This window comes from Palaemon carinicauda, chromosome 24, assembly GCF_036898095.1.
Source record: "Palaemon carinicauda isolate YSFRI2023 chromosome 24, ASM3689809v2, whole genome shotgun sequence".
Classification (NCBI taxonomy): domain Eukaryota; kingdom Metazoa; phylum Arthropoda; class Malacostraca; order Decapoda; family Palaemonidae; genus Palaemon; species Palaemon carinicauda.
Window position 1 is genome coordinate 11000377 of NC_090748.1, and position 21994 is coordinate 11022370.

The 21994-nt window shown below is 42.9% G+C and overlaps 1 protein-coding gene across 2 annotated transcripts in view; it reads right to left on the reverse strand.

Annotated features, from left to right (window-relative positions):
• LOC137618075 (uncharacterized) overlaps positions 1-21994 on the reverse strand; it is a 52578-nt gene that overhangs the window by 24415 nt on the left and 6169 nt on the right. For both annotated transcript variants that reach the window (XM_068348044.1, XM_068348045.1), the window contains exons 3-7: positions 13466-13546; positions 12292-12414; positions 10935-11102; positions 2450-2595; positions 685-823 (exon numbers count right to left, since the gene is read on the reverse strand). In XM_068348044.1, coding sequence (XP_068204145.1) covers positions 685-823; positions 2450-2595; positions 10935-11102; positions 12292-12414; positions 13466-13546 — 657 coding nt within the window. The remainder of the gene's footprint in view (positions 1-684; positions 824-2449; positions 2596-10934; positions 11103-12291; positions 12415-13465; positions 13547-21994) is intronic.

The window sequence follows — 21994 nt, forward strand, 5'->3', positions numbered from 1 at the left end:
TGATTTCCAACTACAAAATTCAACAAATAATCAGGTTTCATATAAAATACAGATCAGGTTATTAAAAAAGGGATTTTGCCGAAGGAAAAATCTATTTCTGGGCTCGACCTGTGTCGCTCCGTGAAATGCTCCTCTAGCACCATTTCTAAGGCATAGTTATTGCTGAATATACCAGAGATAAAAGAGATTTATGGAATGCCAGGAATAAACCTAGCTCGCTCACTTTTCGAGTGTCGGTATAGAAAACTGGGGCGATTGAACCACGACCATAGATCCCACACCAATTAGACCTCTCCTTCATCAACATCCCCCCTCTCTACCCCTACATCTTCCCACCCCCTATCCTCATTCCTCCCTGACCAATTAGACCTCTCCTTCATCAACATTCCCCCCTCTCTACCCCTACATCTTCCCAGCCCCTATCCTCATTCCTCCTCAGCACTTGCGTTGGTCAGACGTGTTTTGTTTTGCTCTGTGTTGTTTTGGAAGATGTTTTGCATACTGTATTAAATGATATAATATTGTTTTATGACATTACAGTATTTCTTTATCTTATCTTTGTTATTTTTAGTTGGCTTTGTATTTGTATCTTCGAATCTTTAAAATAGGGGACCTTCTGTATTCAGATCTCTCAAATACTAAAACAAGAAACCTCCAAAAGAACTCGAAGAAAACTGAATTTACCTCCGATAACGTGGAACAGCAGGGATTGAGGTGGAAAGAGCGCACTCTTAGCTCGTGAAGGTGTCTTCCTTTCCGTAGCAAATGATTGTCGGGAAACCTCAGGCAAAGAGCTTTCAATCCTTCGTCTGTAACGCCGTAGCTGTTAGAATTACACGGGTGAAAATTAGTTTTACAGAGTGTGATGGTAATTAAGTAATGCAATATAGTTATACCTTTTTAAAATGCCTTATGAAGTACCAAGATATGATTGTGTCTTTGGATCTTTCACTTGCAAATAGAAAATAAAAACAAGAATAGATGAACATAATCGATCCAATTATCGATCTACAGTGTATTTAGCAATTTTGTACCATTAAAATAGTATACAATAAAGCTACATTATTTCCTATATGAGAGATAATTTAAAATATTGTACACCAATGTCAGCATCCGCTTGGTTGTTTATTACACAATGCACTCTTTCACTAAAGCCACGACCATCCCTACTTTAACCCTTTTACCCCCAGGCTATTTGGAACTTTCCAACCCTTAACCCCCAGGGGTTATTTTTTATTCAAGCACATTTTGCTGTATATATTTTTCAAATTGCTCTAACAGCCTTAATTTTCATCATAGAGAGGTCAGGTTGGTCTCATTCTCTTGGAAAATGCCTAAAATTTTTCAAAAAATTATCAAAAAAAAAAAAAATCGTAAATAGCAGTTTTTTGCAAGGACGTACCGGTACGTCCATGGGGGTAAAGGGATGTGTTTTGTGAAACGTACCAGTACGTCCTTTGGGGGTAAAAGGGTTAATAGCTTATCTGAGCAGATCAAACAATTCAAATGTAAACAAACTGATTAAATATTAAGCAACATTGTAACAATACTTCTGGGTTTCTTAGCATTATTTCACTTTGAACCATATCATCACTCTTCCTAGGAAAAGTCAAACCCATTGATATTGGTATAATGCATAGTATGCGGTAATGTACAAATGCAAGCAAATACAGTAACGTACTCTATTGTAAATAATAATAATACCCTCCATATATTTGTTATATATTAAGAGCAAATAAAAAGTGCACATTTAGTTATGTCAAATAATGTGTCTGAAGAGATGATTACAAATTAGTGTGACTCCAGAATGCTGTAGTGGAAATAGCCGAGTAAATACATAAGTAATAAAAACCTAGACAAAAATCATTAGCTCTGGAGAAGAAATTATAATTTTTCCTAAAATCATTGTAGTAAAGTGATATTATGTCAACTAATATAAGTGTCTCATAAGATGATTACATAAAGTGTGACTCCAGAATACTATAGTGAAAACATATATAATCAAAACCTAGACAAAAATCAATAACTCTGAAGAAGAAACAACATTTTTTCTAAAAGCATTATAATAAAGTGATATTATGTCAAATAATATAAGATTCTAAATAGATGATTACATAAAGTGTGACTCCAGAATGCTGTAGTGAAAATAGCATTGAGTGAATACATACATAATCAAATCCTGGACAAAAATCAATAACTCTGAAGAAGAAACAACATTTTTCCAAAAAGCATTGTAGTAAAGTGATGTGTCAAATAATATGAGTATCTCAAGAGATGATTACATAAAGTGTGACTCCAGAATGCTATAGTGAAAATTGCTGAGTGATTACATATATAATCAAAACCTAGACAAAAATCATTAACTCTGAAGAAGAAACGACATCTTTCCTAAAAGCATCATAGTAAAGAATTACTCAAGTTTTGGCACAAAATCAAAACGTAAAACTACCTGTAACACATCCGAAATTCCTTGAGCCTTGGGGCACTCTGGCCTACAGCAGCTAAAATCTCATTGTTTGCGCCATACATTAGGTGCAAAGTGGATAACTGCGACAAGGGAGCTAGGGCTGACAGAACGGAACATGGAGAAGGGACCTGGAAAACAATCAAGTCATTTTGTTTAGGGAAATTGTACTGTATCTTGGACATTATGTGAATAGCACATCGTCTATAAACTATACGATGCTTCTGTTCATGTAAATCTTTCATAATTTCTTTTTTAAGGATCCAGTATATGTTTTAGGGGGAAATCTAATAATAATAATACTGAGCTTACTTGCAAAATAACAAATTTGTAAGTAATTTGTATTTTTCATAGTATAAAATCCTGGAGCTATTTATAAGGGTATACTTTTAGCGTAGCTGAAAGACGAGCCATGATAATTTTAGTGAGGGATAACTACACCATCCGCTAGTCAGCAGGTGGGGGGTGGGGTAGACTGGCTACCCCGCTCACTCACACCTCTCGGCTGAGTAACCACTTTGCCTTATGGCAGGACTTCTCGGTGGACAGGGTGGCGGGCCAATTTGTATAAATAGCTCCAGATTTGTATAATAGGAAAAATACAAATTACTTACAAATTTGTTATTTGTTCCGGCGTAGATACAAACGCTCCGCTATTTATAGGGTGACTTACTCATAGGATGGAGGAAATCCTCACCAACTGGCCTTGGTCATGACCCGGGGTCCTCTCTATTTCGATCTGTGATCGATAGAAGAAAGGACCCTACCCTCGCTAAAATCAAGTGCCGATATGAGGTAATGCATTGATAGAGGCCTGTAGAAGCTTGTGTGTGAGTGGAACTAACAGTGTGGCTTATCTTTAACATAGGAACTAGAGTACAAAACCTATTGTTCTTAAGACTTACCCAATACCCTCCCTCAAAAGGTATTGGGGACGTAACAAAGTATTCTCCTATACTTAGGAGGCACAAGGGAAATGGGTCTTACCTGCAGCGAAGTGAGGTCAGCTATGCTGAGGCTTGCAGAGCTGTTTTTCCCAGAGGGGAGAAGGTGAAAGGAAGAAAGGAGCCAGGCATTCTTACTCATTCACCCCAGACTAATCTGGGTAACCTCAGCCCTCAACCCTCTGCTACTTGTCCATCAAGGAACCTGAGGTGTTTAGACCATTTGTGCGACCACCACAGGACCGATGTAAAAGATCTCCATGTTCTTTTGGGTTACGTCTTTGCAGGAAGAGGGCCGTGAAAGTCGACTGACACTTCCACATGCCAACTTAAACTATCTGTGCCACAGAGTAGTTTCTTGAACGCCACTGGCGTTACGAGCTCTGAGTCTTAGGATGGAGGAGAGTCTAGACTGAGAGCAACCTCAATTGCCTTCCGATCCCTGAGGGAAAGGAAATCCTTGAGATCCTCCTCTTGACCTTCCCCATGCTGGTCAACAGTGCTGACAACCGGGGGCGAGTTGGTATCGTTCTTTTAAGGTAACCCCACAGACTCCCCACTCGGTAAAACCTCAGTTGAAGGGTTTTTGGTTACCGGGCGAAGACACTTTATTCAAAATGGGCTGCACCTAGGGTACAGCACACTCGGATTTTGAGTCTTGGCAATCCACTCAAGGACGCCGCTGAGGATTACTTCTCCTCGTCTTCGAGAGTAGGATTCATCAGAAGATGGATCATACAACCCACTAACTCTCTTGGTCAAAGCCCAAGTGAGTAGAAAGGTTGTCTTGCATGTAAAGAAGCGATCTGCTGCCTGGCATAAAGGTTCGTATAGAGGGGCCTTCAAGGACTGAAGGTCCCGAACCGCGTTCCCAGGAGGAGGATGAGATCCGACGGGGGACAAGTTATCTCAAACTTGTGTAAGTAAAGGCATCGATGGGAGAGAATCCCCTTCCACGACATCAGCCACAAAGACAAAGGACCGAACACTTCGCCTGGAAAACCGACGCTGAAAAGTGTCTGAGGTGCCTAGACATCTTTCCCGCAACTCGTTGCGAAAGGCCTCTCTGAGAGAGGTGGTGTAGGATCGCCACAGGCGTGAAGTCAAAGCAAAGCTACGGCTTAGGAAAGTGTTAGCACGTGGCTGCTTGGAAAATCGTGTCATGGAGGAAGATCCCTCAGAACTCCGTCAGGAGCTGTAGAAGGTCCGGGAACTATTCTGTGGGTTGCCATAACGAAGCTATTGGAACTCCGTCAGGGGCTGCAGAAGGTCCGGGAACCATTCTGCGGGATGCCATAGCGAAGCTATTGGAGCTCCGTCAGGGGCTGCAGAAGGTCCGAGAACCATTCTGCGGGGAGAACCATTCTGCGGGATGCCATAGCGAAGCTATTGGAGTCATTGATAAAATCTTGCTTATCCTGACTTGGCTGGGGACTTTTTCACCAGACCGAATGGGGAGAGGAGAAAAAAAAAAAAAAAAAAAGTGGGGCACACCTCTAGGCGACCCCCACCGATCTTGAAATACGTCTTGTTTGAGGGCCTGGTGTTCCGGGACTGGGGAACGGTCGAGCGGGAGTCAGAAGTTCAGGGCTGCTGCGAGCATAACCACAGTCGGGGACCTCACACAGTTAAGACTTTGTTGGATACAAGACGATTCCAAGACACTAGGAGCCCACTATCTGGGTGGTTTTGCAAGCACATTCCTGTACCAGGAATGACGTGAGCAGATGGGGGCAACTAGTTGTCCTCTGTCCATCTGAGGCTTTGTACTGCTAGATGGTTCTCTAAGAGAGGTAAATGCTGGTATCTTTCTGAATCGGGCCAACGGATGAGGCTGGAATGGTGGGGCATATGCCCCCTTCTCTCTTTTGATGCATTATAGAGAGCATCAGGTCCAGAGGGAAGACGAGAAGACAGGCCTCTTTACAGAAGCTCTCGTCTGCCACCCATCATCCGTGGATCGTCCAGCGGTGATGGGGGGGGGGAGTGCATAGCAATAAACACATTTCAAGATGATGTCGAGACGTGTACAAGACGTGTAACTATTTGCACATTCTTGCAATGAAGGGAAACAGCTTGTCCTCCCTCCACCTGCCACCAATCCAGTGTGGTTGGCCAAATAAGACCGATACCAAACGGTAAACCAGTTAATTAGTACAGCTTATGTTATAATAGCGAATCTCCATAGAGATCGCTTTCCGGACTAGAGACTGTACAGTAATCACCGAACGCATCCAACCAAACCCAAGAGGGGATTGAAACGTATCTTCTTCAATCTATTGTTGGATGGGTAAAAAGCATAAGTCTACTATAGAGTAGTAACACCGAACTGTGAGCATGATAAGCATACATGCGTAGTTTGACTTAAAAGTCGTGTCCGGAACTCAGTTGGAGAACGTTGAAAACGTTCGTAACGGAGGTTTCTCCTTCTTAGGACAAAAAACGTTTGTACTTCTTCGTCTCAGATCGATAAACTAGCATTTATATTAAATGTTCCCTACTAGGGAACAGATATGCTTATGAGAAGTTACCAGCCAAAGTCTTTGTAGGAGACTAAGACTTCCGATCGGGGGAAAGGAAAAAATGCCTATAAGGAGGCAGAACGTAATTGCCGTATGTCTGGTTACAGGAAAGTAGCCAAGTAATGTACTGAATAACCTGGTTTCAGTAAGGGATATAAATATATAACTTAATAGAACGGAGTTCTAATTGCAAAATGTATACAGCCCTTATTGGCAGAAAGATCGCTTGCACGCATATATGTACTTGTCCATTTGCGTTAGAGCATGCCTATTCTCTGCCTCCAGGAAACGTTTGCAACGAATCCGGTAGTGGGAATAATGTATGTGCGACGAATCGCAACATTATTGCCGAAAGAATTTTGATCGTTAACTAACTAATATTTTCTTGAATGAGAGCGGACATGTTCTCAAAGAAAATATACAGTTATAGAAGCGATCATTTCTCCTTTGGTTTCCCCCTCCTCTTTATGCGAGGGGCTAGCCAGTGTTCATTACACAGAAACGGATGTCTGGTTAACTGTGGGAGGGGTTTGAAATATTCATAAATGTAATAAAAAGTTGCCCATACTGTTGCTATCGTTCTTTTAACGTCAGCTAACACTGTTCCTTCGGGACTAATTGTTCGAAACAATAACCCTGTAAGGATAGAATAAAAAACTCGGAAGCCTATCGTGTAAAACGGCAAGACGTTATTTCCAGGGTACAATGATGGAGGAGGCTGACTCCATCAAATGGTAGAAACAGAGTTTAAGACAATAACCTCATGGTTTAGTCTTGGCTAGAGCGCATGCTCCGGGAAGGCTTACGACCTTCATGAAGTTTTAACAACACCCATTGAAGTTCTGTAAAACTTCTCAGGAACGAGTCTCCCGAAAAGGGTGAAGTCTTGTATGTGGGGGTTTGCTTCAAGAAGACCAGGCATAATTACCATCGACTGCTTACCCGAAGGAGTTGCCATCGAACTCTTCCTCGCTAGTGAGAAAACTACCCTCTAATTCAGGCAAGGCCTGCCAGGGGAAATGAACTGGAATATAAAGAATTTTTCATTCCCCGCTAATTTCCGTCTGCTAACCAAACCACTCGAAGTGGGAAGGTGGAGGGAAGATGACGGTGGTTCGTTCGAAAACGAAAGGATCGGTGCTGGCGAAACCAGCCTAGCTAACATAGCAATCAGCTGGGAGTGTAGAGTGACATATTAAGTCACACATTTGGATGACCCATCCCGTGGGGGGAAGGGGGGGGAGGTCGACCACAGAGTTTCAGAAAAAACTCTGGATCGCGGAAACCGAGAGATTCGGATGAGAACTTAGGGGTTCAGAATCTATTTGTGAATTCCTTTCTCACGACCTTAAGGGATGTTGTGACGAGAATACGCAGGAACTCTGTCGCTGGTTCCTGAAGGAATTTTCAGGAATCGTGTTACGTGATCAGGACCCAAAGGAACTGTGTCATAGTTACCTGTAGAAAGTTGGAAACCCCTAGGCAGCAGGCATCCCTCTGTCATAAGAGTAAAACACTTGATGATGATGGGCGCGCGCGAACACTTCACGGGATGAGAGTTCGAAAACTCTGTCATGAGAGTAAAACTCTTGTGCACACGTGAACACTTCGCGCAACGAGAGTTCGAAAATCTGTTATAAGAGTTATTCGCCATTTCAACTGATTGCGTGCGCCCAGTTGTTTGTGCGGCAATTTGGTCTTGCACACCATTTTTGGTCGTGCGCGCATAAGGTTGGTCGTGCGCACCAATCTGTGCGCGAGAGCTCTCAGTGGCGAAAGTACTCACTACTACGTTCACCCGAAGGTTCATGATAGCCTATGTTGTGTGGGCGCGAACGATCAACACAACGAGAGTCCGCAAACTCTGTCATATAAGTATGACTATGGTCACGAGAACCCGAAGGTTCAGCATGAACTGCGTTGTGAGACCCCAAAGGGTCAGCGTGACTAAGCGCACGAGAGATAAAATGCCTAACGTAGCCTGTGTTGCGAGACCTCGAAGGGTCAGCGCAATGAGAAACCGAGGTTTCCCTGTCACAAAACACCGAAGTGTCAGTGACTAAAGTTACGAGACCCCAAGGGTTCTGCGTAACTAATGTTACGAGACCCTGAAGGGTCAGCGTAACGAGAAACCGAAGTTTCTCTGTCATAAAACACCAAAGTGTAAGAGTGACTAAAGTTACGAGAGCCCAAGGGTTCAGCGTAACTAATGTTATGAGACCCCAAAGGGTCAGCGTAACAAGAAACCGAAGTTTCCCTGTCACAAAACACAGAAGTGTCAGAGTGACTAAGGTTACAAGAGCCCAAGGGTTCTGCGTAACTAATGTTACAAGACCCTGAAGGGTCAGCGTAACGAGAAACCGAGGTTCCCCCTTCACGAGACCCCGAAAAGTTAGCGTGATTGATGGTACAAGTTCCCGAAGGCTCAACGTTACCATCGTTATGAGAGCCCGAAGGTTCAGCGTAACTGTAACTCGAAGGTTTCGAGAGGAGTCCCGAATGTTCAGCGTAACTGAAACCCGAGGTTTCGAGAGGAGTCCCGAAGGACTCCTACTGTCATGAGAACCCGCGGGCTCAACACGACGAGAGCCCGAAGGCTCACGATCACGCCAGCTCAAAGGGGTGATCGTAACGAGACCCCGAAGGGTCAAGGAGAACCAGCAGGTTCAAAGATAACACCTCCGCAGGGGAGGTTTGTTCTCCCAAAGGAGAACGTCGCTAAGTCTGCTGCCTGGCATAACGCATATATATGTGAGGTAAATGAAAACACACACAAGAGAAAAAAAAATGACAGAAAAACCATCAAGGCAAGTCTTAGCGGGAGAGAAAGGCAGCATGTCCGTCCTCTACCAAGCCATAAAGTAAAGTGGTTACTCAGCCAAGAGGTGTGAGTCAGCGGGGTAGCCAGTCTACCCCACCCCCCACCTGCTAACTAGCAGATGGGATAATCATGCCTCACTAAAATTATCATGGCTCGTCTTTCAGCTACGCCGAAAGTATACCCCTATAAACAGCGGAGGATTTGTACCTACGCCGGAACAAATGTATTTCACATGTGTAATTAATATTATAATAGTGGTTATAATTGTATATTTATGGTAATAGTCTTTGTTTATTAACTACTCAACCACAACATTAAACTTAGCAGCAGAATGACAGTACGGAATATGGAGAGAGGACCTGGAAAACAATCAAGTCATTTTGTTAAATGCAAAAATCAACAATAGTTCCACCTTGGGTTACAACTAACAAAAAGTCCATTAAAACTGTAAGCTCACAACACTTATCTATATATTATTATTATTATTATTATTACTATCCAAGCTACAACCCTAGTTGGAAAAGCAAGATGCTATAAGCCCAGGGGCCCCAACAGGGAAAAATAGCTCAGTGAGGAAAGGAAATAAGGAAATAAATAAATGAAGAGAACAAATTAACAATAAATCATTCTAAAATAAGAAACAACGTCAAAACAGACATGTCATATAATAAACTATCAACAACATCAAAAACAAATATGTCATAAATAAACTAAAAAAAGACTATGTCTGCCTGGTCAACAAAAAAGCATTTGCTCCAACTTTGAACTTTTGAAGTTCTACTGATTCAACCACCCGATTAGGAAGATCATTCCACAACTTGGTCACAGCTGGAATAAAACTTCTAGAGTACTGTGTAGTATTGAGCCTCGTGATGGTGAAGGCCTGGCTATTAGAATTAACTGCCTGCCTAGTATTACGAACAGGATAGAATTGTCCAGGGAGATCTGAATGTAAAGGATGGTCAGAGTTGTGAAAAATCTTATGCAACATGCATAATGAACTAATTGAACGACGGTGCCAGAGATTAATATCTAGATCAGGAATAAGAAATTTAATAGACCGTAAGTTTCTGTCCAACAAATTAAGATGAGAATCAGCAGCTGAAGACCAGACAGGAGAACAATACTCAAAACAAGGTAGAATGAAAGAATTAAAACACTTCTTCAGAATAGATTGATCACCGAAAATCTTGAAAGACTTTCTCAATAAGCCTATTTTTTGTGAAATTGAAGAAGACACAGACCTTATATGTTTCTCAAAAGTAAATTTACTGTCGAGAATCACACCTAAAATTTTGAAAGAGTCATACATATTTAAAGAAACATTATCAATACTGAGATCCGGATGTTGAGGACAATATATTATAGACAATTGTATCCTCACTAATCAGGTACAAATGAGTGGAGGCAAAAATACTATAGTCCATTTCTTTTAGCGAGTCATATTTGCACCGACTCGCAACGTTGCAGTTTTAGCTCGGAAAAGTTTCCTGGTCGCTGATTGGTTAGAATTATCTTCTCCAACCAATCCGCAATCAGGAAACTTTTCCGAGCTAAAAGGGCACCGCTGCGAGTCAGTGCAAATATGACTTGCTAAAAGAAATGGACTATAGGTTTACACTTTAAATTACTTTAGCTATACAATTCAAGTTACATTACTTTAGGTACACAATTCAAATTAAAATACTTTTAAGTTCAATACACACAAACAATTATAACCTTGGATAATCTTAAGGGTTGTGGTACACTACTGGAAATGTCTCAGCCTGGTGATCTGCTGGACTGGGGTTCGAGATTCTCTCAAGCTTAACCCTTTTACCCCCAGGCTATTTGGAACTTTCCAACCCTTAACCACCAGGCGTTTTTTTTTTTTTTTCTTTTTAAGCACATCTTGCAATATATATTTTTCAAATTGCTCTAACAGCCTTAATTTTCATCATAGAGAGGTCAGGTTGGTCTCATTCTTTTGGAAAATGCCTGAAGTTTCTCATAAAGTTATCAAAAATATGCAAAAAAAAATGTAAATAGGGATGAGTTTTGTGAAACGTACCAGTACGTCCATTGGGGTAAAAGGGTTAATAGTATCTATTAGTGTCCTTTTTTTTTGTCGGAGCGCTTGGCCTTATAGCATCTTGCTTTTCCAACTAGGGTTATAGCTTAACTGGTACTAATAATAATAATACCTTAACTGGTTTGGAGCTAGTGGTGTTCTTTGGGATTTCTTCTGGGAAGTCTTTCAAAGAAGGGTAGTCTCTGAAGAACATATGACGGCTAAGAGGAGGAGCAGACATGACAGTGATCCAGGATCCCTCGGGCTCATCGCTTGGGGCTTCGTCACTGTAAGGTTCAATCTAAGACATCGAGAAGACAAATAATCAACATATTAGTGATAATACTTTCAAACATTGAAAATTTTGTATTTGAAATGTACTTAAACACAGTATTGCCTACTGCATTTCGAGGAACTCTCGTTGCAGACAAACCGAAGAGGAACTTAAACGTGCGGCATCTTGTAACGATGGAAAAAAACGTTAGCCATACACAAAGTACTCCACTTGCTATGCAAAAGCAGTTTGTACACTGCAGTTCTGAAAAAATAAGGGACCCATTTAAAACAAATTATACAGCCAAATAAAAATATGTCTATTTACTATTAACTTTTGACAATGGGACTAGTGTGTCTAGAAAGAGAATGGATACGTAACATAAGACAATTCTACCGAAGAATTAAATCAAAGAATAATTTGGTGATGGATAATTAACATATAATTTTGAATTTAACAAGCAAAATGAACAATGCTGTGAGGCCAAGCACTGTTGTAAGGTATGTGGGAACAAAGCCCAGGTAAACTAAACTGAAAAGAGATGGTTCAGCCTTACTAGCGATAAAATAGTTAACATTATTGGTGTCCGTCATTGTGCGTACTTTTTTCCTGTGATATTTCTTATCACATTGTCTATTTACACAACAAGAAAGCTTGGATGATAATAGTTTTACTTTTGGAGATTACATTTTGAATTGCTTCATTTCTGAAGATGACATTTCCATCAAAATATTCATATTTAAGGTAATTCACACTTTAAATAATACTCCAGGCTATCTACAAATCTAGGCGAGTTGCATTCTGATGTAAAGTTATTTCTTTTATACCATCAAATATCTTCACTACTTCAACCAACAGATCAAGGTGTACTATTTACGAAAGACATTCATTCACGCGGTTGAAGTTACCGAAAGATAAACCGAACATTCTAAATGCTATTAGGATTATAATCGGCATGGGAGGCGAGTTGCTTTCAGAGGTACTGAAAGAACATGAGAATAAAATAGAAATTTCTTTCAAGACATATGCAAATACATTCAAAGGTTTTAAGATGATGCTCTTGAAAAATTAAGAGTTGGAAGTTGACAAGAGAATATATCCTCTAGCTTCTATCTATTGGGAGTGAGGATCTGTTGAGGCTGCGGAACTGGCAAACTAAAAGCTCATTTAAAAAATAGAAAAATAACAATAAACAGAAACACTTGTTGGATTTTACCTGATGGAGAGTAGCTTTCAGGGATGTAAGATTTGGACAACACTCCCCAACCACTTGCAGCAATCGTCTGGGTAGAGCTTGCTCCCCGCAGTCTATGGTCATAACACTATCATCTAAAACAACCTGAAATTTCCACATCAATTAAAATGAAACTGTTTGACAAATGTTGACGTTATGGCCATAAAATCTATCTATCTATATACCAAGGAACTTCCCCCATTTTTGGGGGGTAGCTGACATCAAACAATTGAAAAAAAGGTAACCTTTCCTCTCTACGCTTCTCCGAGCCTGACACATTCAACTGAGTTCGGCCATACAATACTTCCACATAAAAAGCCATTTCTACCATACATACATACATACATATACCAAGGCATTTCCCTCAATTTTGGGGGGCAGCCGACATCAAACAAATGAAACAAAAAAGGGGACCTCTCCTTTCTATCATATAGACGTAAATTATATCTTGGAGCAATGGAAATTTGACACAATATAAAAAATACATTCTGTGAATAGCACATTGTCCATAAACTACACGATGGTATTGTTCATGTAAGTCTTTCATAATTTCCTTGAGGATTTAGTAAATGTTTATGAGAGAACTGTAGCAATAATTAACACTTCTAAATACTACTACTGAGCTTACATGCAAAATGTAATTCATGTGTATATAACAATATAATAGTGGTGCCTTGGATGACCGCGGAGGTAGCAGCAGTAGGGGATTCAGCGTTATGAAGCTTCATCTCTGGTGGATAACGGGGGAGGGTGGGCTGTGGCACCCTAGCAGTACCAGCCGAACTCAGTTGAGTCCCTTGTCAGGCTGGGAGGAACGTAGAGAGGAGAGGTCCCTTTTTATGTTTCATTTGTTCGATGTCGGCTATCCCCCAAAATTGGGGGAAGTGCCTTGGTATATGTATGTATGTATAATTGTATATTTATGGTAATAGCCCCCTTTAGTTTTTCAAATACTCAAAATATTAAACTTAGCAGGAGAATGTAAATCAGCCTACAAGATTTTAATGAAATCCAATACAGTATACCTAACAGAGATTGAGGCCTGAATCCTTTTTGCAAAATGTTTGACATAATATCTTAACCTGGAGACATTAGCATATCTTGCAAAGATGAATATGACATGTGGAACATGGTGCTCAAAGAACCTTAAACTTACACGGAGTATATCAAGTTTGGCATTGGCCCATCTATCCGGTTCTGGACTAGCAAATAGACGTTTCACCATGCGATCTCGGACCTGAAATGAAATTTAACGTAAGTCAGCTGATCGACATGAGAATTCAAATACAGTGATGCCTCAGCATACGAAAGTAATCCGTTCAGGATACGGTTTAGTATGCTGATTTTTTTCGTATCCTGAGTCACGTTTTACATGTAAATAGCCTAATCCGTTCCAAGCCTTACAAAAAGTCACCTTTTCTTTCATAAACACGCTAAACTGTAGTAATAAACATGCAATGCAGCCATTTCTATCATTCAATAATTAACCCAACCGTTAAAAACAGCCTAATCCATTCCAGAAACCACCATGAGATTATTCAATAATGTAGTTATAGCCTAGTTATCCCCTCCAAGGCCTAAGAAAACGGTCCGTTTTCTTTACTACTGTATAAAAGTTACGGTACTGTATGTAAAGCATTTGGATCAGTGAAGGTGAATTATTACCTGTACACCTAAATTAAGGGTTGATACCCTGAAAAAAAAGGTACAGTTCATTAACAAATAAGTTGAAACATTTTAAAATTACTCTCGGTGACGAGTTAGGATCTCGTAAGCTTTTCGTATCCTGAAATTTGTTTTGTATACTGGGGCATAAAAATCTTCGTATCGCTTTTCGTACCCTGAATTTTTCGTAAGCAGAAACTTTCGTATCCAGAGGTATCACTGTATTCATTATGAAGTTTAATATAGCAAAGATAAGATAAAGGAATTCTGTAAGAGAACAATATTACATTTGATACAGTAAGCAAAATGACATTTCCAACAACCTGATATTAATGTCATATGAAACGGGAATATTATTTGATTTTTGTAACTAGAAATTGTAGGCGCTGGAGTCAGGTTAGGCCTACCCTAGACCAAACCTTAACAAAATTTGAGTTACAAAGCTTCTTGGAACCTACAGTATTAAATTTGTAAATTGAGGACCTTCCGTGTACCTTATACCGTAAACAATACTTATCCCTCCTGTGATTTTTTAGATATTATTTAAGAAGGTGAAATCATGAGGAAAGTACACAATACTTATACAGCATATCCAAACTACTGTTCAAAACCGTAAGCTATATTACTCACAAATCATTAGATTACAATTCACACAAGAGTATTTGTCGAACTAAATTTTCAACCAGCAAAATATGTTGGCACGCTACAATATACATTTTACTGTACAGAGTTGTACATCCATTTGAAACTATAAAAGTAAAAAAAGTAATGATAATAAATCAAAAATTTTTAAAAGTCATTTGTATTTTTCTTAACTATAAAATATGGTAATCCTGGCCGTGACAAAATGCTGTCAGGCTCTTGAAACGACCCACCCACTCCCAACTATTTGAGTTTGAAAACAAAGGCCTCATGATTAACACGGTCAAAGGAAGCACTAAAATCAAGGCCAGCATACTCTAACCCAGATGGCTATTCAGTTTACCAAGAGTTAAAATACTGTACAGTATTAAGTTCGTGAAGAATAAATTCTATTTTTTGGAGGGTGGGAGCTAAACTAATTATTTTAACCTGAAACTGCTCATCATCTTATCCCAAGGCTTTCATATATAACAAGGTCATGACTATGCAAAATTGGATCTACTTCATCACCAGATCCGAAGAACCTTGTGTAGTGTACTCGCTTAATGGAGCCAGCTGATTAACCAATTTTTTTCCTCGACAATCTGGCAAGGTGATCATAGACTTCTTCATCTATAATATAATGATTTCATTGAGGTTTTGTACAAATTAAATAACTTAAACTACATTTGCATTACTGTACGTATTTTGGGGTAGTTTGTAGCGCTACGGCCAAGCGTCCTAATTTGCTTATTATCGCTCCGACTGTTATCTTGTATAGAATAAAAACGTTTGGAAATGGTCTACGGATCTTAAATATGTTGTGTAAGGGGGGGTCCGGGGGGGGGGGGGGGGGGGGGGGCAGCCCCCCTGGGTAAGGACACGGCTTTTAGCATAGGTTAGGTGTGTTTTTTTAAGTTAGCTTCTCCCGTCGTACTCGTAGGTAAGGAAACTGTTGTGTAAGGGGGGGTCCGGGAGGGGCGAAGCCCCCTGGGTAAGGATACGGCTTTTAGCATAGGTTAGGTGGGTTTTTTAAGTTATCTTCTCCCGCCAAAATAGTTTTTAGAACGATGGCCACAGTTCAGGATATTCCCGTTTTCTACGGGATTTGGCCGTCACCCTACAAAGGCTCCGTATTTTGTAAGCGACACACTACAATAGTTGAGATGTTCCTCATTGAATCTTTTGGGGGGGGGGGGCTTTCATACCTATAATTTGAGTCACAGCACTTTATTCTCAGACTTGATGGCCGACTGAAGCATCGTTTTGGAAATTTATCGACATTAACTGCATTTATTTAATGCACTGAACTCAAATTGGTAATACCGGTATATATTATCTTGAATTACTTACTGCCTACATACTTAATTCTGTATGTCTACGTATTTGAGTCATTCTACTTCATAATTTTAATCTCATCACTTACCTGATTGAATGTTAAATAATTTTATCCATTATAACTTGAAACTATAAATTCTCACTCAACTTGCACAGATAATTGTCTCTGCTTTATTTAATTCTGCATTTTCTAAAGGGATCATTACCTTCAAGCAAATAATTATGTAGAAGTATACTTAATTTTTACACCATCATGCAAAGTAAGACATATGTACTATAAAATGTTATTTTCCTTAGTAAAATAAATTTTTGAATATACTTACCCGGTGATCATGTAGCTGCAGCTCTGCTGCCCGACAGAAAAAACCTACGGGCGGGATACGCCAGCGATCGCTATACAGGTGGGGGTGTACAACAACAGCGCCATCTGTCGAGTAGGTACTCAGGTACTTCTTGTCAACAAGAACCAATTTTCTCCTCGGTCCACTGGGTCTCTATGGGGAGGAAGGGCGGGTTCTTTAATTCATGATCACCGGGTAAGTATATTCAAAAATTTATTTTACTAAGGAAAATAACATTTTTCAATATTAATCTTACCCGGTGATCATGTAGCTGATTCACACCCAGGGGGGTGGGTGGAGACCAGCATACATGTTAACAATAGAAGCTAAGTATCCCGTATTTCATTTTAGCAGTTATTCAAAATAACAAACATAAAATAAATAAGTACCTGGTAAGGAAGTCGACTTGAACAATTACTCTGCCTTTTTAAGTACGTCTTCCTTACTGAGCCTAGCGATCCTCTTAGGATGCTGAGCGACTCCTAGGTGCTGAAGTATGAAGGGCTGCAACCCATACTAAAGGACCTCATCACAACCTCTAATCTCGGCGCTTCTCAAGAAAGAATTTGACCACCCGCCAAATCAACCAGGATGCGAAAGGCTTCTTAACCTTCCGTACAACCCAAAAACAACAATAAAAAGCATTTCAAGAGAAAGATTAAAAAAAGGTTATGGGATTATGGGAATGTAGTGGTTGAGCCCTCACCTACTACTGCACTCGCTGCTACGAATGGTCCCAGGGTGTAGCAGTTCTCGTAAAGAGACTGGACATCTTTAAGGTAAAATGATGCGAACACTGACTTGCTTCTCCAATAAGTTGCATCCATTACACTCTGCAGAGATCTGTTTTGTTTGAAGGCCACTGAAGTAGCGACAGCTCTAACTTCATGTGTCCTTACCTTCAGCAAAGCATGGTCTTCCTCATTCAGATGAGAATGGGCTTCTCTAATCAAAAGTCTGATGTAATAAGAGACTGCGTTCTTCGACATCGGTAAAGCAGGTTTCTTAATAGAACACCATAAAGCTTCTGATTGTCCTCGTAATGGCTTCGTACGTCTTAAATAGTACTTAAGAGCTCTTACTGGGCATAGTACTCTCTCTTGTTCGTTTCCAACCAAACTGGACAGACTTGGAATCTCGAACGATTTGGGCCAAGGACGAGAAGGGAGCTCGTTTTTAGCTAAAAACCAAGCTGTAAGGAACATGTAGCCGTTTCAGATGTAAATCCTATGTTCCTGCTGAAGGCGTGTATCTCACTGACTCTTTTAGCTGTTGCTAAGCAAACGAGGAAAAGAGTCTTCAAAGTGAGATCTTTAAAAGAGGCTGATTGAAGCGGTTCGAACCTTGCTGACATCAGGAACCTTAAAACCACGTCTAAGTTCCAACCTGGTGTGGCTAACCGACGCTCCTTTGAGGTCTCAAAAGACTTAAGGAGGTCCTGTAGATCTTTGTTGGTGGAAAGATCTAAGCCTCTGTGGCGGAAGACTGCTGCCAACATGCTTCTGTAACCTTTGATCGTAGGAGCTGATAGGGATCTTACATTCCTTAGGTGTAAAAGGAAGTCAGCTATCTGCGTTACAGAGGTACTGGTTGAGGATACTGAATTCGCCTTGCACCAGCTTCGGAAGACTTCCCATTTTGACTGGTAGACCTTGAGAGTGGATGTCCTCCTTGCTCTGGCAATCGCTCTGGCTGCCTCCTTCGAAAAGCCTCTAGCTCTTGAGAGTCTTTCGATAGTCTGAAGGCAGTCAGACGAAGAGCGTGGAGGCTTGGGTGTACCTTCTTTACGTGCGGCTGACGCAGAAGGTCCACTCTTAGAGGAAGAGTCCTGGGAACGTCTACTAGCCATTGCAGTACCTCGGTGAACCATTCTCTCGCGGGCCAGAGGGGAGCAACCAACGTCAACCTTGTCCCTTCGTGAGAGGCGAACTTCTGCAGTACCTTGTTGACATTCTTGAAAGGGGGGAACGCATAAAGGTCTAGATGGGACCAATCCAGAAGAAAGGCATCTACGTGAACTGCTGCTGGGTCCGGAATCGGTGAGCAATAATTTGGGAGCCTCTTGGTCATCGAGGTAGCGAACAGATCTATGGTGGGCTGACCCCACAGGGCCCATAGTCTGTTGCAAACATTCTTGTGAAGGGTCCATTCTGTAGGGATGATCTGACCCTTCCGGCTGAGGCGGTCTGCCATGACGTTCATGTCGCCATGAATGAACCTCGTTACAAGCGATATCCTTCGATCTCTTGACCAGGTGAGGAGGTCCCTTGCAATCTCGAACAACGTCCTCGAATGAGTCCCTCCTTGCTTGGAGATGTACGCCAAGGCTGTAGTGTTGTCGGAGTTCACCTCCACCACCTTGCCTAGAAGGAGGGACTTGAAGCTTCTCAAGGCCAGATGAACTGCCAGTAGCTCCTTGCAGTTGATGTGAAGTGCTCTTTGATCCGGATTCCACGTGCCCGAGCATTCCCGACCGTCCAGTGTCGCACCCCAGCCCGTGTCCGATGCGTCCGAGAAGAGAAGGTGGTCGGGGGTCTGAACAGCCAGTGGTAGACCTTCCTTGAGAAGAATGTTGTTCTTCCACCAAGTCAGTGCAGACTTCATCTCTTCGGATATAGGAACTGAGATCGCTTCTAGCGTCATGTCCTTTCTCCAGTGAGCAGCTAGGTGATACTGAAGGGGTCGGAGGTGGAGTCTCCCTAACGCGATGAACTGGTCCAGCGATGAAAGTGTCCCTATTAGACTCATCCACTGTCTGACTGAACATCGGTTCCTTTTCAGCATGCTCTGGATGCATTCTTGGGCTTGACTGATTCTGGGGGCCGACGGAAAAGCCCGAAAAGCTTGACTCTGAATCTCCATACCTAGATAGACTATAGTTTGGGATGGGACGAGTTGGGACTTTTCTATATTGACCAGGAGACCCAATTCCTTGGTCAGATCCATAGTCCATTTGAGATTCTCCAGACAGCGACGACTTGACGCAGCTCTTAAAAGCCAGTCGTCCAAATAGAGGGAGGCTCTGATGTCTGCTAAATGCAGGAATTTGGCAATATTCCTCATCAGCTTGGTAAACACTAGAGGTGCCGTGCTTAGGCCAAAGCACAGGGCTTGGAACTGGTAAACCACCTTCCCAAAGACGAACCTTAGGAAAGGTTGGGAATCTGGGTGGATGGGGACGTGAAAGTACGCGTCCTTTAGGTCTAACGAGACCATCAAGTCTTCCTTCCTGACCGATGCTAGCACCGACTTCGTCGTCTCCATGGTGAACGTCTGCTTGGTGACAAAGACATTTAGAGCACTGACGTCCAGCACCGGTCTCCACCCTCCTGTCTTCTTCGCTACTAAGAAGAGACGGTTGTAGAAGCCCGGGGATTGATGGTCCCGGACTATGACTACCGCTCCCTTTTGTAGCAAGAGAGACACTTCTTGCTGTAAAGCTAGCCTCTTGTCCTCCTCTCTGTACCTGGGAGAGAGGTCGATGGGAGTTGTTGCTAGAGGGGGCTTGCGCAAGAATGGAATCCTGTACCCCTCTCTGAGTAACTTCACAGACTGTGCGTCTGCACCCCTGTTCTCCCAGGCCTGCCAGTAGTTCTTGAGCCTGGCTCCCACTGCTGTCTGGAGAAGATGGCAGTCAGACTCTGCCTTTTGAGGACTTGGAACCCTTCTTCTTTTTGCCACGTTGACTATCGGCACGGGTACCTCCTCTGCTGGAGGTTCTGCCACGAAAGGGCGGAATGAACCTAGACGCTGGTGTGTCCATCCTAGGTCTAGGCACGGAAGGTAAAGCTGTGACTTTACGTGCGGATGACGCCACCAGGTCATGGGTGTCTTTCTGGATCAACGAGGCGGCAATCCCCTTGATCAGCTCTTCAGGAAAGAGACACTTGGATTGCGGAGCAAACATCAGCTCTGACTTCTGACATGGTGTGATCCCCGCCGACAAGAAGGAGCAAAGGTGATCTCGCTTCTTAAGAACTCCAGACACGAAAGAAGCCGCAAGCTCGCCAGATCCATCCCGAATGGCTTTGTCCATGCATGAGATGATGAGCATGGCAGAGTCCTTATCCGAAGGGGAGGTCTTTCTGCTCAACGCTCCCAAACACCAGTCCAGGAAGTTGAAGATCTCAAACGCACGGAAAACTCCCTTTAAAAGATGGTCCATGTCCGAAAAGGTCCAGCAAATCTTGGAGCGTCTCATAGCCAGTCTGCGGGGAGAGTCTACCAGACTTGAGAAGTCGCCCTGGGCAGAGGCAGGAACTCCCAAGCCGAGATCTTCTCCCGTGGCATACCAGACGCTAGATTTGGAAGCAAGCTTGGTGGGGGGAAAGATGAAGGACGTCTTCCCAAGTTGCTTCTTGGCCTGCAACCACTCTCCCAGTACCCTTAAAGCTCTCTTGGATGAGCGCGCGAGTACGAGCTTCGTAAAGGCAGGAGCTGCTGACTGCATGCCTAAAGCGAACTCAGAGGGAGGTGAGCGTGGGGCTGCAGACACAAACTGGTCCGGATACAACTCCCTAAACAGAGCAAGGACCTTCCTAAAGTCTAAGGAGGGAGGCGTAGTCTTGGGTTCATCTATGTCGGAGTGTTGATCGTCCAAATGAGCAGCTTCGTCGTCATCAGAGATTCCTTCATCCGAATGCTGAGGAGGAAGCGGCAAAGGAGGAGAAGAAAGCTGAACGGCTGAATCCGGCAGCACGGGAGCATGCGTAGCTGCACTGGATCCAACATCATGCCGCTGCTGGTCAGTCTGAGAGCTGGCAACAACAAAAGCGGAGTGGTGGTGCGTGGTGGGGACTGCCGTGGGTTGCGGAGACTGCCGCATTGCGTCAAAACACGGCAGCTTGACAGCACCTTCCCACTGCTGATGCGGTAGCTCACGCATGTCAACGGAGGGTGCCGCACGTCGGCTAACGTCAACATGCGTCTGGCAGGGTCGACTGCGCATCGGTGGTGGAGCTCTCACAGCCGGAGTGTGGGAGCAGGCAGCCGCAGTGTCAGCTGAGCGCACAACCGTGGCAGGTTGTGGGTTAACGGGTGCAGCTTCAACCTTCTCAGCACGATACTCCTGCATGAAGGAAGCTAGCTGAGTCTGCATAGACTGCAGCAAAGACCACTTAGGGTCTACAGCGGTAGGTGCAGCAACAGACGGAGTGATTGCCTGCTGCGGAACCACTCTACCTCTCTTGGGAGGTGTGCAGTCTTCGGAAGACTGCGGCGAGTCCGAACTGACCCAGTGGCTACACCTGGGCCGTTGGACTCGCTCGGAAGGGACCTTGCGCTTGAGAGGTCGTGAGACCTTGGTCCAGCGTTTCTGACGAGAAACTTCTTCCGCAGACGAGGAATGAATGGGCTCACTCGTCTGTTTGTGGGTGGGACGATCTCTGCAAGATACGTCCGCAACCACTGAGGGTACATCTGTACGCTGATCAAGGCCTGTCGAACCCTTTGGTCCTTCGACATTGCTTCTCCCCTGGGCTTGGGAGCTTGCAAGAGGTCCCGGACTGGGAGGACGACTGGCACGAACAGATGCACCCTCATGCGTAACACTGACACTTTTCACAGCACTTGCACTCACTACACTTCCCACTGCACTTTTCTCCTTCAACTCTTTGACGTCGGCTAAGAGTTGATTGCGGTCATTTGCTAATGACTCAACTCGGTCACCAAGAGCCTGAATGGCACGCATCATGTCCGCCATCGAGGGTTGCTGAGAGCTA